Source organism: Schistocerca americana, chromosome 10, assembly GCF_021461395.2.
Source record: "Schistocerca americana isolate TAMUIC-IGC-003095 chromosome 10, iqSchAmer2.1, whole genome shotgun sequence".
In the NCBI taxonomy this organism is placed as follows: domain Eukaryota; kingdom Metazoa; phylum Arthropoda; class Insecta; order Orthoptera; family Acrididae; genus Schistocerca; species Schistocerca americana.
This window is the reverse complement of record NC_060128.1, coordinates 120,024,175-120,037,358: the sequence shown is the minus strand read 5'-3', so window position 1 is coordinate 120,037,358 and position 13,184 is coordinate 120,024,175. Positions and strand designations below refer to the sequence as shown.

The 13,184-nt window shown below is 38.3% G+C and overlaps 1 protein-coding gene across 1 annotated transcript in view; it reads right to left on the bottom strand.

Moving 5' to 3' along the window:
• The window catches only part of LOC124552576 (aminopeptidase N-like), a 330,325-nt gene that overhangs the window by 75,619 nt on the left and 241,522 nt on the right, over positions 1-13,184 (bottom strand). The window contains exons 9-10 of the mRNA XM_047126899.1: positions 12,982-13,137; positions 10,789-10,969 (exon numbers count right to left, since the gene is read on the bottom strand). Of these exons, the coding sequence (XP_046982855.1) occupies positions 10,789-10,969; positions 12,982-13,137 (337 nt within the window). The remainder of the gene's footprint in view (positions 1-10,788; positions 10,970-12,981; positions 13,138-13,184) is intronic.

Below are 13,184 nucleotides of genomic sequence, written 5' to 3'. Positions count from 1 at the left end.
TCACACCAGCGGTGGCATCCTTCTTCGCCAAAGCTGCGGAAATTCAAATGAACACAGTCTGCTGGTAAAGTCATGACAACCGTTTCTTGGGATTGGAAAGGGGTATTGTTGGTCGACTTTATGCCGACTGGGACCACAATTAATGCTAACAGGTACTGTGAGACTCTGAAAAAACTCAAACGGGCAATTCAGAACCGGAGAAGAGTAATGTTGAGCAAGGGCGTAGACATTCTCCATGAAAACGCTCGCCCATACATCACTCGGCAAACCATTGTTCTCCTGCAACAGTTTCAGTGGAACATAATCACCCACCCACCCTATAATCCTGACTTGGCGCCCAGTGACTATCACCTGTTCCCTAAGTTAAAAGAACATTTGGCCAGAAAGCAATTCAGCTCCACCGACGAGGTGAAAGAAGAGGTTCATAACTTTCTGAACAGCATGGCAGCGCGCTGGTATGACATGGGCATACAAAAACTGCCATAGCGTATGCAAAAATGCAATGACAGAAATGGTGATTATGACGAAAAATAGCTAATTGTTCAAGCTGTAAACTGATGTAAACCATTGTAGAAATAAACAGGTCTACTGTATTTACTCGAATCTAAGCCACACTTTTTTTTCAGGTTTTTGTAATCCAAAAAACCGCCTGCGGCTTAGAATCGAGTGCAAAGCAAGCGGAAGTTCTGAAAAATGTTGGTAGGTGCCGCCACAACTAACTTCTGCCATCGAATATATGTAGCGCTACACAGGCATGCTTTGTAGGCACAAAGATAAATACTGGCGCCAAAACCTCTGCGTCAGTAAATAAATTTAAAAAAAAAAAAGGTGGAAGAGGAGCTTTTATTCTCCGCCCTGAGTTTCCACCACTGCATTTTCATACATTATCCAACGATGTAGCAGAATTTCAATGTACTACGAAAATCCGACTGGCAAGATGTTTGTCAATATGGCCAACTCTACGTTCTGAATTTTGCCTACCTGTGGGAAGAGATGGTTGCTAATAGGAACCTAAAGAAATGTGAATCACATGCAGTATTCTCTGCACCATAAGAAAGAAGACGGATATAAACATTTTGCAACGTATTGTTTCATGTTTGTGCTATCTCAATTAAATCCTGTCTGCCTAATAAACTACGAAACTAGAGTGAGACAACAGCAAACGTGGAAGAATATAAATATCGTGTCATGTTTATATTCGTATTATTCTTATGCCTAATAGTGATACAGTCAGAAATGAAGCACGACAACTGACTAGATTTTTAAATTTAAGATGACTAATTTCTGTGCAGAATTTGATGTACTAAAGAAGCGGCCGCAAAGATTTTCAAACGGAGAAAAATTTTTGCTAAACATTCGTTCAGAACATCTTCTATCATATGCAGTTTATTATTATTATTTTTTTTTTAATTGTAAGCGGCGATAGCGCACACAAAACCAAGCCGTGCCGCGACAAACAATGCATGACACAGTACAGTAATGCATTTTCAGCTTAGAGTGACATAAACACCTATAACAAAGAAAACGGCACTTATCAGATCAAAGCAAAATAAGCAATTGATTCAAACCAGACGAAGCACGTGAAAAAGGAAGGGTACCCATAAATACGGATGGAGCGCCTGACGCATAGCAATAGCTACCTGGTAAAGCTTAACTGCTAAGCTTATGACACGAACCAAACTACTTTAGCTGTATCGTCATTCATTCGACCTAAATTGTGTCTCATATTACAATGGACCAACTTTGTTTCGATTTGGAGGTGCGGCCTAAAACTTTTCTCTCCCCTTGAATTTCGAGTCTCAAATTTCAGGTGCGGCTTAGATTCGGGAAATTTTTTTTCCTTTATTTCGAGTCTCATTTTTCAGGTGTGACTTAGATTCAAGTAAATACGGTATGTACTTATAAACCTCACAACATTACCCTTGTACATAAATATTCATGACTATATTTGTCATACACAGGAATATTGCATGTATGGAACTGAAAAGTGTGTCACCTTCCCAGATGTGGGTCCAGTATCAGACACTGCATTAAGTTGTTTTCATGATTTGGCATAATCACAGAGATCAAAATCATTAAATCAGAATTGAAAAGGAGCAGCAGCAAGCAGTTTTACAGGCCCTTCAAGCAACATGTTAATGACTATCAGCCACCTAGTTTGAACTTCAAGGAGGACAAAGGGAAACTGGCACTGAGCAATAAAAAGAAAAAAACTGTAACATTCTAGTGAAGTATCTTACTTAAATGCAAATAACCTAGCGAAAAACGGCTGAGGATAGAGCCTACAATCATAATTGAAATGTTAAAAAATGGACGGAAAAATCATGATTAATGCCCTTAGACAACAGATTGAAATATTTAGAAAACTGGAATAATACTTGGCCAGTGGAAAAAAAAAAACACTGATTCAGCATTTATAGAAGAAGGCAGATACAGCTTACTATCAACAATAGCTGAAACTTACAAGGTACTGTCCGAAGCATGTCAGGCTTGGCTGTTACAGCAAACAGATCATTGAAACAGTGAACAGTAAGCTGGATTCAGGAATAGGAGGTCCTCCACTGAGCAGACCAGGACTCTGAATAGTATATTGCAAAACTACAACTCAGCATTTGGTAGTGGCCTGTGGTCCAGGTGTCCAGAAAGTATTGTTTGACATCTTAATAAAATTTGGAGTGGACTCAAAAACAGTAGAAATTATCAAGAAAACTGTAACGCAGACACATTCAATAGTTAAATTCATGAGAGAACTCTCCAAAGCATTTTTAATTAAAACTAGGGTTTGACGGTGATGGACAGCACCAGTTCTCTTAACTGTGTGTTAGAAAAGGTCATGAGTGAGTGTCTAAAGACACTGTAGAGAGACTGTCTATGTATGTGTAACTAGAAAATGTATATTGAAAGTCTAGATACTTTGACTCTGGTACACACTTTAATGCATTATTCCTCTATATTTGCTAAATATGGCTGACCTTATTGGGATCATAATTTGTGCAGTGATGATAATCGATAGTGAGCAATTAACCAGGACAGGGTTACTGAACAATGTTCACATTGAAGGTTCAAAGAATTGCATCAAGTGCTTTACATTTGGCAATGAACATTTGATCCTGTTGAGAAACTCAGAAACAGCTGCGGAACAGATAATCACACTGACGAAATATTAGAAAAAACTAGCCTACAAATTTCTTTTGAGAAAGCCAAGTACAGTCCATGCAGAATAATGTGGCTGGTAGATGTGCAATCAACAGGGCACGTGTGGGGAGAGCAGTAGTACTGGGAGTTAGTGGCAGGCACCGTAGGAGAAATGCCGAGTGCTGGAGAGAATGTGCCACACTAAACTGAAGTCTATGCTCATATTTTTTGTAAATATTAAATTGACCACCTACACATCCACACTTAAATGATGACCATTTTTTTAAAAAATCTAGTGTCACCTGTGCTTTTGTCAGTATCCAAAAAGAATTCCACTGAAAGCACAACAAAGACAGAAATTTATTTTTACCTGGTGTGTTAACCATTTGTAAGTTTTGCCAAGTTAAAATTTGCTTCTCTTGCCAAAACACAATGCCACCTCACTAACATGTTGCGTTGATACAATTGTGAGAGAATTTTAAGACAGTGTTTTACTAAGTTTATTAAATGAGGAACTGGGGAGAAGTAAGGTAAGTAGCTTATGAAAAAGCACATCCATGGTACAAGAATAAACTTGTCTTAACTTATGCTGTTCCAAAACCCACAGCATTTATTGTCACCAGCTATCAATAGCCCTTAAAAATTGCTTTGCACTGACATAGGAGATAATGAAGTTTCACATAGTAAACATGTAGCACAATACTCTCCTCTATGTATGCTATCATTTGACAAAATGTCATTTCGTTATCTCAAATTGTTTTTGAAATATGAGAAGTGTTGTGGATATTTCACTCTAGCTTTACTGATGGCATGCATGATTGCAAATGTATGTGTAACAGCAGATGAATTTTCTTGAGACTGGTGACCTCCACGCAAGTCTAAACAAAAATTCAAAGTGTTCAGTAAATTTTATATGCAGCAACATATTATGTAATATGCACCAAACAAAAAATCATAGCAACCCCTGTTTTTCATCACAAACTTTTTCAAATTTAGCACAGTGTCTTCCTTCCATGCAAATATCACAATAACTATGGCCATTAATAAAACACTGGACACATCAACATGAAGCTGACATAAAAAGCTATTAATACAGAAAAGTATTTCTTTTACTGAATAGTTTGTTAAATTGTTTGAGAAAGACTGCAGGTTGTGTCTTGATTCTGTCATTGCCGAACTGCTGAAATTGGGCAAACACTGTCAGCCTCCCCTTCTGAACAAACGAATGAACTCACCCAGCACTTTGGACAATGATTACTGTTCATCGGCCACCATATTCTGTGCAGACTGTACACAATCAATATCCAAAAAATGTCTCAGCATCTGTCAACCAGTACAGTAAAACAGAAAAGTGGACAGTTTCAGACAAACTTTGTGAAGTAGTATAGAAAGAAACTAGTGAAAGAGAAACCAATGATGGTAGGAGGGACAAGATGGTCACTACTTTCCATAGGGTGCATTTTGTACATGAGGAACAAATGATCTCAATAAAAGCTAAACTTGCACACTTTACCACAAAACCAAAACCAAATGTTTAAATGCATGTGGATGCCTCAGAATGACAGAAAAGATTGGACAGGGAGAAGCTGATTACTTTGAGTGCAAGATACTTAAGAAAATTATTGTTCGTAAGATAATGGACAGAACCACAGACTGTGAAGAAGAGAATAGTTATACACGAACAATGAACAACTGATGGAGACAGTAAGGAATAATGATCAAAAATCTACAGATATATATTCAGTATAGATGCAAACTGACTAACAAAGCGGATTTTTATAGGCATAGAATCTCCAAGGAAGTACGAAAGGACCTCAGGACCTCATGAACACTGGACTATTTCAGTAAGACACCTCGAACTGCTCATAGTACAGATCACTGTATGACAACTTTATGGGCTTCTGCAATCAGCAAAAGCTGAGCAGTGACTGGACAGAAGAGAGAAGACAGGTGGCCAGAGCAAGAATGAATCACTTCTGAGCTGCAAAAAAGGCTTGCAGAAATACCTTATAAATACTTCATATGTTTTCCAATGACCGTAAACAGGGAAGGGGATGAGGAGAGGGTAGCAAAACAGATGTATTTTATCCCTTTTAGCACTTGACTATGTGTGTTAATTTCATAATTTTGTGCTTTATAGATTAAAAATCACATAGGAGAACTATGTAACACTTGACTGTGTACTCACACTTTGTATTTATAAGTGGTAGTCTAAGATTTTAACTATCAACTTGGGTTTTAATTATCAACTTTATAGTTACATAAGTAATTTTTCTATTTGGTTGCAGGCATATTTCTTCACCCGGGCACATAATGAAGTATGCATGTCACAGCACACTGCTGTACGAGCCAAATAAAACATTATTTTGGCTCCTCTAGTAGTCATAGTGCACAGATTTCAAAGCACCTCATGACTGAAAATACATATCAGAGAACAGATAAAACAATTCTGACTTCATTTTTCAGGATGATAGTTAAATTCATATGACTAACTGTAATATATCTTCATATTTTATTATGTGAATACAGTTTTCATGTTTGGTATGCATTTGTAATGCCAGTCAACATTTGAATCTAAAGGTAAGTACTCACTTACATGCAAAAAAAGTGTGTGAAATCTTATGGGACTTAACTGCTAAGGTCAACAGTCCCTAAGCTTACACACTACTTAACCTAAATTATCCTAAGGACAAAGACACACACCCATGCTCGAGGAAGGACTTGAACCTCTGCCGGGACCAGCCCCACAGTCCATGACTGCAGCGCCTTAGACCGCTCAGCTAATCCTGCGCAACTCACTTGCATGCCGAATTGAGTGAGTGTCTAAACACATTGTAGAGAGACTGTCTATAGATGCGTTACTAGAAAATGTATATTGAATGTGGTGTCACCGCCAGACACCACACTTGCTAGGTGGTAGCCTTTAAATCGGCCGCGGTCCATTAGTATACGCCGGACCCGCGTGTCGCCACTGTCAGTGATAGCAGACCGAGCGCCACCACACGGCAGGTCTAGAGAACGTACGGGCACTCGCCCCAGTTGTACAGCCGACTTTGCTAGCAAAGCTACACTGACCAATACGCTCTCATTTACCGAGACGATAGTTAGCTTAGCCTTCAGCTACGTCATTTGCTACGACCTAGCAAGGCGCCATTTATCCTTTGCTATTAATATTGTGGAGCATGTACTGTAACGAGATATATTCTACAATTGTGGATTAAAGTTAAGTATTATATCAACTACGTACAAGGGGTCTCATTTCAGCTGTAATTTACTTTCAACTTTGAATAGTAGAAATATGTTATTTTCAATATAACTGACTGATACTTAATATTTTTTTGTTCAGGTCGTCAATAACCAACTTCATCTTGTTGCACTGTTTATATTTGGAATTACTAACTTCCCACAAACACGTCATTGTGTGACATTTAACAAAAAGAAAAATACAAGTAATAAAAAACTGACAAAGCTTTTCCACGGTGCAAAAAGAACAACATGTCCACACTATTAAATATCACGCCATTTTGTCTACGAATTGTGTCATGTCCCTCATTTCAAACAGGAGTCGAAAAGTTCTACCATTTTGTTACAAAAATGTATCTATAGACAAGAAACATCTCTCAACTGTCTATATACAAAATCGCTTGATTGCCTATATTTGTACCTCATTTGGTTACCATGATGCTCAGTCTGGCTGTTATCGTAATATTCAGTTCACCTGTTGAAACACTTTTTAAGTACGTACCAGCAACCTGCTCTAGCTTCACAGTAAGTGTTTATGGCAAGCAACTTGTCTGGAAAGTGGTAATTATGTTAACAGACCATTGCGTAGAGTTATTAAAACTCAGGGAATAAAATTAGGCAGTTGAATATCATAACTTTCATATAGCGTGAATGATTTAAGAAGTGCACACCAAGAATGCTCTCGGGGGGCCACGAACGTTACCTGTGCTATATTTAATTGGCATCTGGAGTGACATTTAACGACTACAACGGAAGCTGCAGGCTACCGCACCATGCGACTGCAATGCCAGTTCAGTGCAAGTTTCAGCCCCTTGCTGGCTCCCTGACTGCAGTGCCAGTTACATTTTCCTCGTGACTTTTTCCCTTGTTTTACTTCACACCTCTTAAACATTAACTGTATTTTAAAAGAGTGTTCTTACCAGCTTAATGTCTGAAACAACTTGCACCGAGCTCATGCCAACCTCCAGGTACCAGCCTACCACTGCAGTGGGTGGTAGCCTGACACTATCTACTGAGCTCACAAACATTATTCATGAATCAATCTGTCTATTAGTGAAAACTGTTTCAAAAACCATACAGTTGTTAAAGAATTCTGTCATTCAGAGTGTTAGGTGGTAACGAAATTAATCCAACAGTTTCTTTATTAAAAAGTACACCACACAAATGGCTTCTATCATTGGCACTGAATTGCTAAAAACATTCATGGAAGCTCCTCATTAAGTTTTCAATAATTTCTTGAGGAATGGCCTCTTGACTCTTCCCAGATTGCAGTTTTCAACTCAGCAGTATTGTGAAGTCACCAAGAAAAAACTTTGCTCTTCAGGTGAACCCACAGAAAAAAAACCAGGTTCTGAAAGATCAAGTGATATCACCAACCATGAGATATCACAGAATCATTATATTAATTGATGTGGAAAGTGGGGTCTCAGTGTAAACACTGAATTATGAGGCGTAAGGGCATCCTGCTGAAACTGTATCACATTTAGAAGCCAACGTCACTGCATCTGTGGACTGAAGAAATTATTAATCATGGCCATATACCACTCACAACACACACATTGACCAGATGATGCTGTCTTAAGAAATATATGTTCCAATGAAGTGTCCAATAGCACACCAAACAACCTTTGGGCTAACCTGTATCCTTTCATGAACGAGCTGCAGATTTGTATCTGGGTAAGTTCGGAAGTTTATTGACAAACTCATTTAGATGACAATTTGCCTCATCAGACATCACAAGATTTTTCACGTAATGCCTAATCCTGTTCAATTCTGCCCAGTAATGTTGTGCCAAAATTGCGCCTATGCACTTTATCTCCCAGTTGTCATCATTGGGCCACTTGAAGCTTGTTGTTGTTGTTGTTGTTGTTGTTGATGTTGTTGTGGTCTTCAGTCCCGAAACTGGTTTGATGTAGCTCTCCATGCTACTCTATCCTGTGCAAGCTTCTTCATCTCCCAGTGCCTACTGCAGCCTACATCCTTCTGAATCTGCTTAGTGTATTCATCTCTTGGTCTCCCTCTTCGATTTTTACCCTCCATGCTGCCTTCCAATCCCTTGATGCCTCAGAACTTGTCCTACCAACCAATCCCTTCTTTTAGCAAGTTGTGCCACAAGCTCCTCTTCTGCCCATTTCTATTCAATACCTCCTCATTAGTTATGTGATCTACCTATCTAATCTTCATCATTCTTCTGTACCACCACATTTCGAAAGCTTCTATTCTCTTCTTGTATAAACTATTTATCGTCCATGTTTCACTTCCATACATGGCTACACTCCATACAAATACTTTAAGAAACGACTTCCTAATATTTAAATCTATACTCGATGTTAACAAATTTCTCTTCTTCAGAAACGCTTTCCTCGCCATTGCCAGTCTTCATTTTACATCCTCTCTACTTCGACCATCATCAGTTATTTTGCTCCCCAAATAGAAAAACTCATTTATTACTTTAAGTGTCTCATTTCCTAATCTAATACCCTCAGCATCACCCGATTCAATTCAACTACATTCCATTATCCTCATTTTGCTTTTGTCGATGTTCATCTAATATCGTCCTTTCAAGACACTGTCCATTCTGTTCAGCTGCTCTTCCAAGTCCTTTGCTGTCTCTGACAGAACTACAATGTCATCGGCAAACCTCAAAGTTTCTATTTCTTCTCCATGGATTTTAATACCTACTCTGAATTTTTCTTTTGTTTCCTTTACTACTTGCTCGATATACAGATTGAATAACATTAGGGAGAGGCTACAAACCTGTCTCACTCCCTTCCCAGCCACTGCTTCCCTTTCATGTCCCTCGACTCTTGTAACTGCCATCTGGTTTCTGTACAAATTGTAAATAGCCTTTTGCTCCCTGTATTTTATCCCTGCCACCTTCAGAATTTGAAAGAGAGTATTCTAATCAACATTGTCAAAAGCTTTCTCTGGGTCTACAAATGCTAGAAACGTACTTTTGCCTTTCGTTAATCTTTCTTCTAAGATAAGTCGTAGGGTCAGTATTGCCTCACGTGTTCCAACATTTCTACAGAATCCAAACTGATCTTCCTCGAGGTTGACTTCTATCAGTTTCTCCATTCGTCTGTAAAGAATTCGTGTTAGTTTTTGCAGTTGTGACTTATTAAACTGATAGTTCGGTTATTTTCACATCTGTCAACACCTGCTTTCTTTGGGATCGGAATTATTATATTTTTTTTGAAGTCTGAGGGTATTGAAGCTTATCAGGATGAAACTCTAAATACTCACCACATAGTGGAGATGCTGGAGTCGCAGATAGACACAACAAAAAGACCATAAAAAATAAGCTTTTGGCCAACAAGGCCTTTGTCAAAAACAGACCTCTCTCTCTCTCTCTCTCTCTCTCACACACACACACACACACACACACACACACACACACATGTGCAAATTCAACTCGCACATAAATGACCACAGCTTCTGGCAGCTGAAGCCACACAGTGACAAACTTTTTGTTGGGCCTATCTGCGACTCTGCATCTCCACTGTACGTTGAGTGGCAACTACCCTTTTCATAATATTGTTACATTCCATCCTGGATTTTTCATTATTTAAAATACTACTTCACAATCCTCTGCATAGACATGTCAGGGATATGTAACGTTCTGGAATGGCGACACACAGATCGCTAGGTGTTTCATCACGAAGCGGCATGAGTTCATTAGATATTTCCTGGCAATTGTACTGTCATTTTTTGAGAACCCTAATGCTTCACACTAGTTAGAGAACCCACCTCAAACAATTGTTTTATCTGGCTGGATACTGTCCTTCTGTCTGTAACACGGAAACAGCTGTTTCTCCCATTGCACATTGGGTGCTGGGCAGCAGCAATGCTCTGCGCATGAAAGAACTATTCCACTGCCTCAATCCACATGTGCACTGGCCGACGTTAAACATTCAACTGAATGGTAAACTATGTGGGTCCGACAATATGTGGTAAACAGAGTGAGCACATTTACATCTTAGCAGGGCGGGCAATAGAAAATGTTCTGCTTCCCATGGGCCACCCTGTATACGTATAGAAGATAGTGTTACAACGTTCTGTGTATTAGATTAGTCTGTCCATTAGATCAGTAGGGATTGCTACTTGTAAGTCTCCTTTTTCTTTAAAGATGAGATGATGGCCATCATTGAATATCAAAAGGAATAATGAAGACACTGTGGTCCATGACTTCACTGTTGATACGTTTTTATAGTCTGATGTTTATCTTGTGTTTGGCACTTTAATATTACTGACAAATTTCAATCTGAATTAGTGTGGGTTCAAGGTGCATATGCTGAATAATGAGAAAGCTACATTCATACATAGCCACAGTGACAGACTTCACTCGAAGTTATATGTTCCCAGAACCAAGGCAGTTGCAACAATCATCATAAAAAGTAATGTACTCACGAAATCAGTCCCCAGGTATTCAAGGTATGTGGCAAAGCCCTCATTTAGCCATATGTCAGTCCACCACGTCGGTGTGACGAGGTTACCGAACCACTGATGTCCAAGTTCATGAACCACGGTAGTGGCTGCCTTCTCCAGGCTGTCTGTAGTTGTTTCTGGGCCAATGAGTACTTGTGTCTCCCTGAGAAAGAAGTCACAAAAGTATTAATTCGTACACAGGGGAAATGATTACAATGCATTTTCAATTCAGCTGCAATGCAAAAACAATTATGGTTGTAAATAACAAGACAGCTGAGGTGCTGAAATGTGAATCATCACTGGGTCTTATTGTGATTTACAAATGATAAACTATTGTTTGTCTTCAGATGTTTACACTGGGAAACATTACACCATATTCTCAGAATGAATGAAAATCACATGACAATGAAATAATGCTCGCCTACACTTAACTCTAAAGTTAACATTTAAACTTTGTTATTATTAGTACCCTATTAATATTTCCATAAACTTAATTTTCAGCCAGTCTTCCTCAGTTGGTATTTCAATGACATATATCATGCAGATAAGAATAAGTATTTCCAATCTTTTGCAACGGTTTTTTATTTTTTTATTTTTTAGGCTTCTGAGGTCAAAGTCATTCAACCTTAAATTATTTCGGATGAGGTGCCACTTCAAATTGTAAAAGAACCGTTGCTGAATGAAACTGATGTTTTGGCCACACCTGCAGTGCCCTTACTCCTGCTCAGCTTGTCAAGATTCAGCTGCAAAATATGTATAGTATTTATGTACACAACAAACACCTCAATACACGAAATTTAAAGTAGGAGATGTTTTATTTACATTCTTATTGATAAACCTGTTCAGTGTATGGCATTTTCTTGGCTCTGCGACTGCACGTGACCATGGTTCTGAAATTAACTGTGCAGACTAGAATAATTAATTACCACTAGCTGACTCTCATTGCGGCAGCTTCACCATTTGACATTGTTCAGTACTAATACTGCCACACTTATTCCTTCATCAGTCAAATAAACCGCCAGCTAGTTCCTTAACATCACAATTCACAAGCTAGCTACGACTATCATTTTCAGCACTCAGTAAAAAATCTTACTTGTTTAGATATTGAACTAACAGTGAAAGCTCATCATTATTCTTTTTTTCTTTTTTTTTTTTAAATTAAACCTTCTAAATAGTTTAACAAACTTCTTTAATTTCAATGATGTTTTCGTAACTGCTATTATCAAATCTGTAATTCAGATTAAAGCAACGTAAGAGTGAGAGGTATTAGTTATACATTACCACATGACAAAAATAAGAACGATGCATAAACTCAGAACTTGCATTGGTGAGTGAATTTTGATCTTCTTTTGTCATGTTGTAATGTATAATTAATTACCACATTTCATTCGTTTGTTCTTTTAATCTTACAACAATATTATGAAAAGGATAGTTGCTACTCACCATATAGCAGAGATGCTGAGTTGCAGATAGCCTCAACAAAAAGACAAGGGCACACGCACTCTTGACCACAGTCTCTCATATGTAACAACAGTGTGTGTGTGTGTGTGTGTGTGTGTGTGTGTGTGTGTGTGTGTGTGTTCTATCTCTGACAAACACCTTTTTGGCCAAAAGCTCATATTCTAAATGTTGTAGTTCTCTGCGACTCCTCATCTCCGCTATGTGGTGAGTAGCAACTATCCTTTTGATAATACTGCTACATTCCATCCTGAATTTTCTTTTTAAGCTTAATCACGTATCTCATGACAGCAGTACCAGTAACCAAACCACTATTGTAAATAAAGAAATACATTAACTAATCCAGGTGGCTTTCTTTACAAGAATCCATAATGACTACTGTCTCATTTAGGAAAATTATTTAATTTTTAAATTTGTGGGGACCGGTCGATGAAGTCATTCCAAGCATTTAATTGGTGCACAATGGTCTCTCTTGTTTCTTTTTCTTCCACCTGTTTTCCCATCATCATGCAACATTACGTGCAAATAAAAATACTCATGCAAATAAAACTACTTTCTAGATAGCATAAAAGAATTTGTAGAGACTATTTATTTATAACACATGTTACTTTCAAAGGTTAAGATTGGCAAATGTTAGTTTATAAAGGCAGGACCAATAGTATCATTACAGATGTATATCACTGATAAATAAAGAAAATGAAAATTTAAAAATCTCACCAGTATGTAACGAGGCCCCAGTTTTCCATGCCACCGTACTGGAAGTCAGGAATAGCAGCAAAGTCCATTTTTGGCAGAGGATAAGCTATTCCAAAGTAGTCCGCATAGAAGTTAAGTATTTTTGGTGTCACACTGAGTGCGTAATGCGCCTGCTTTCTGCAAAGTAGTATTTAATAAGAGCTCAATGTCACTTACAGACTTCA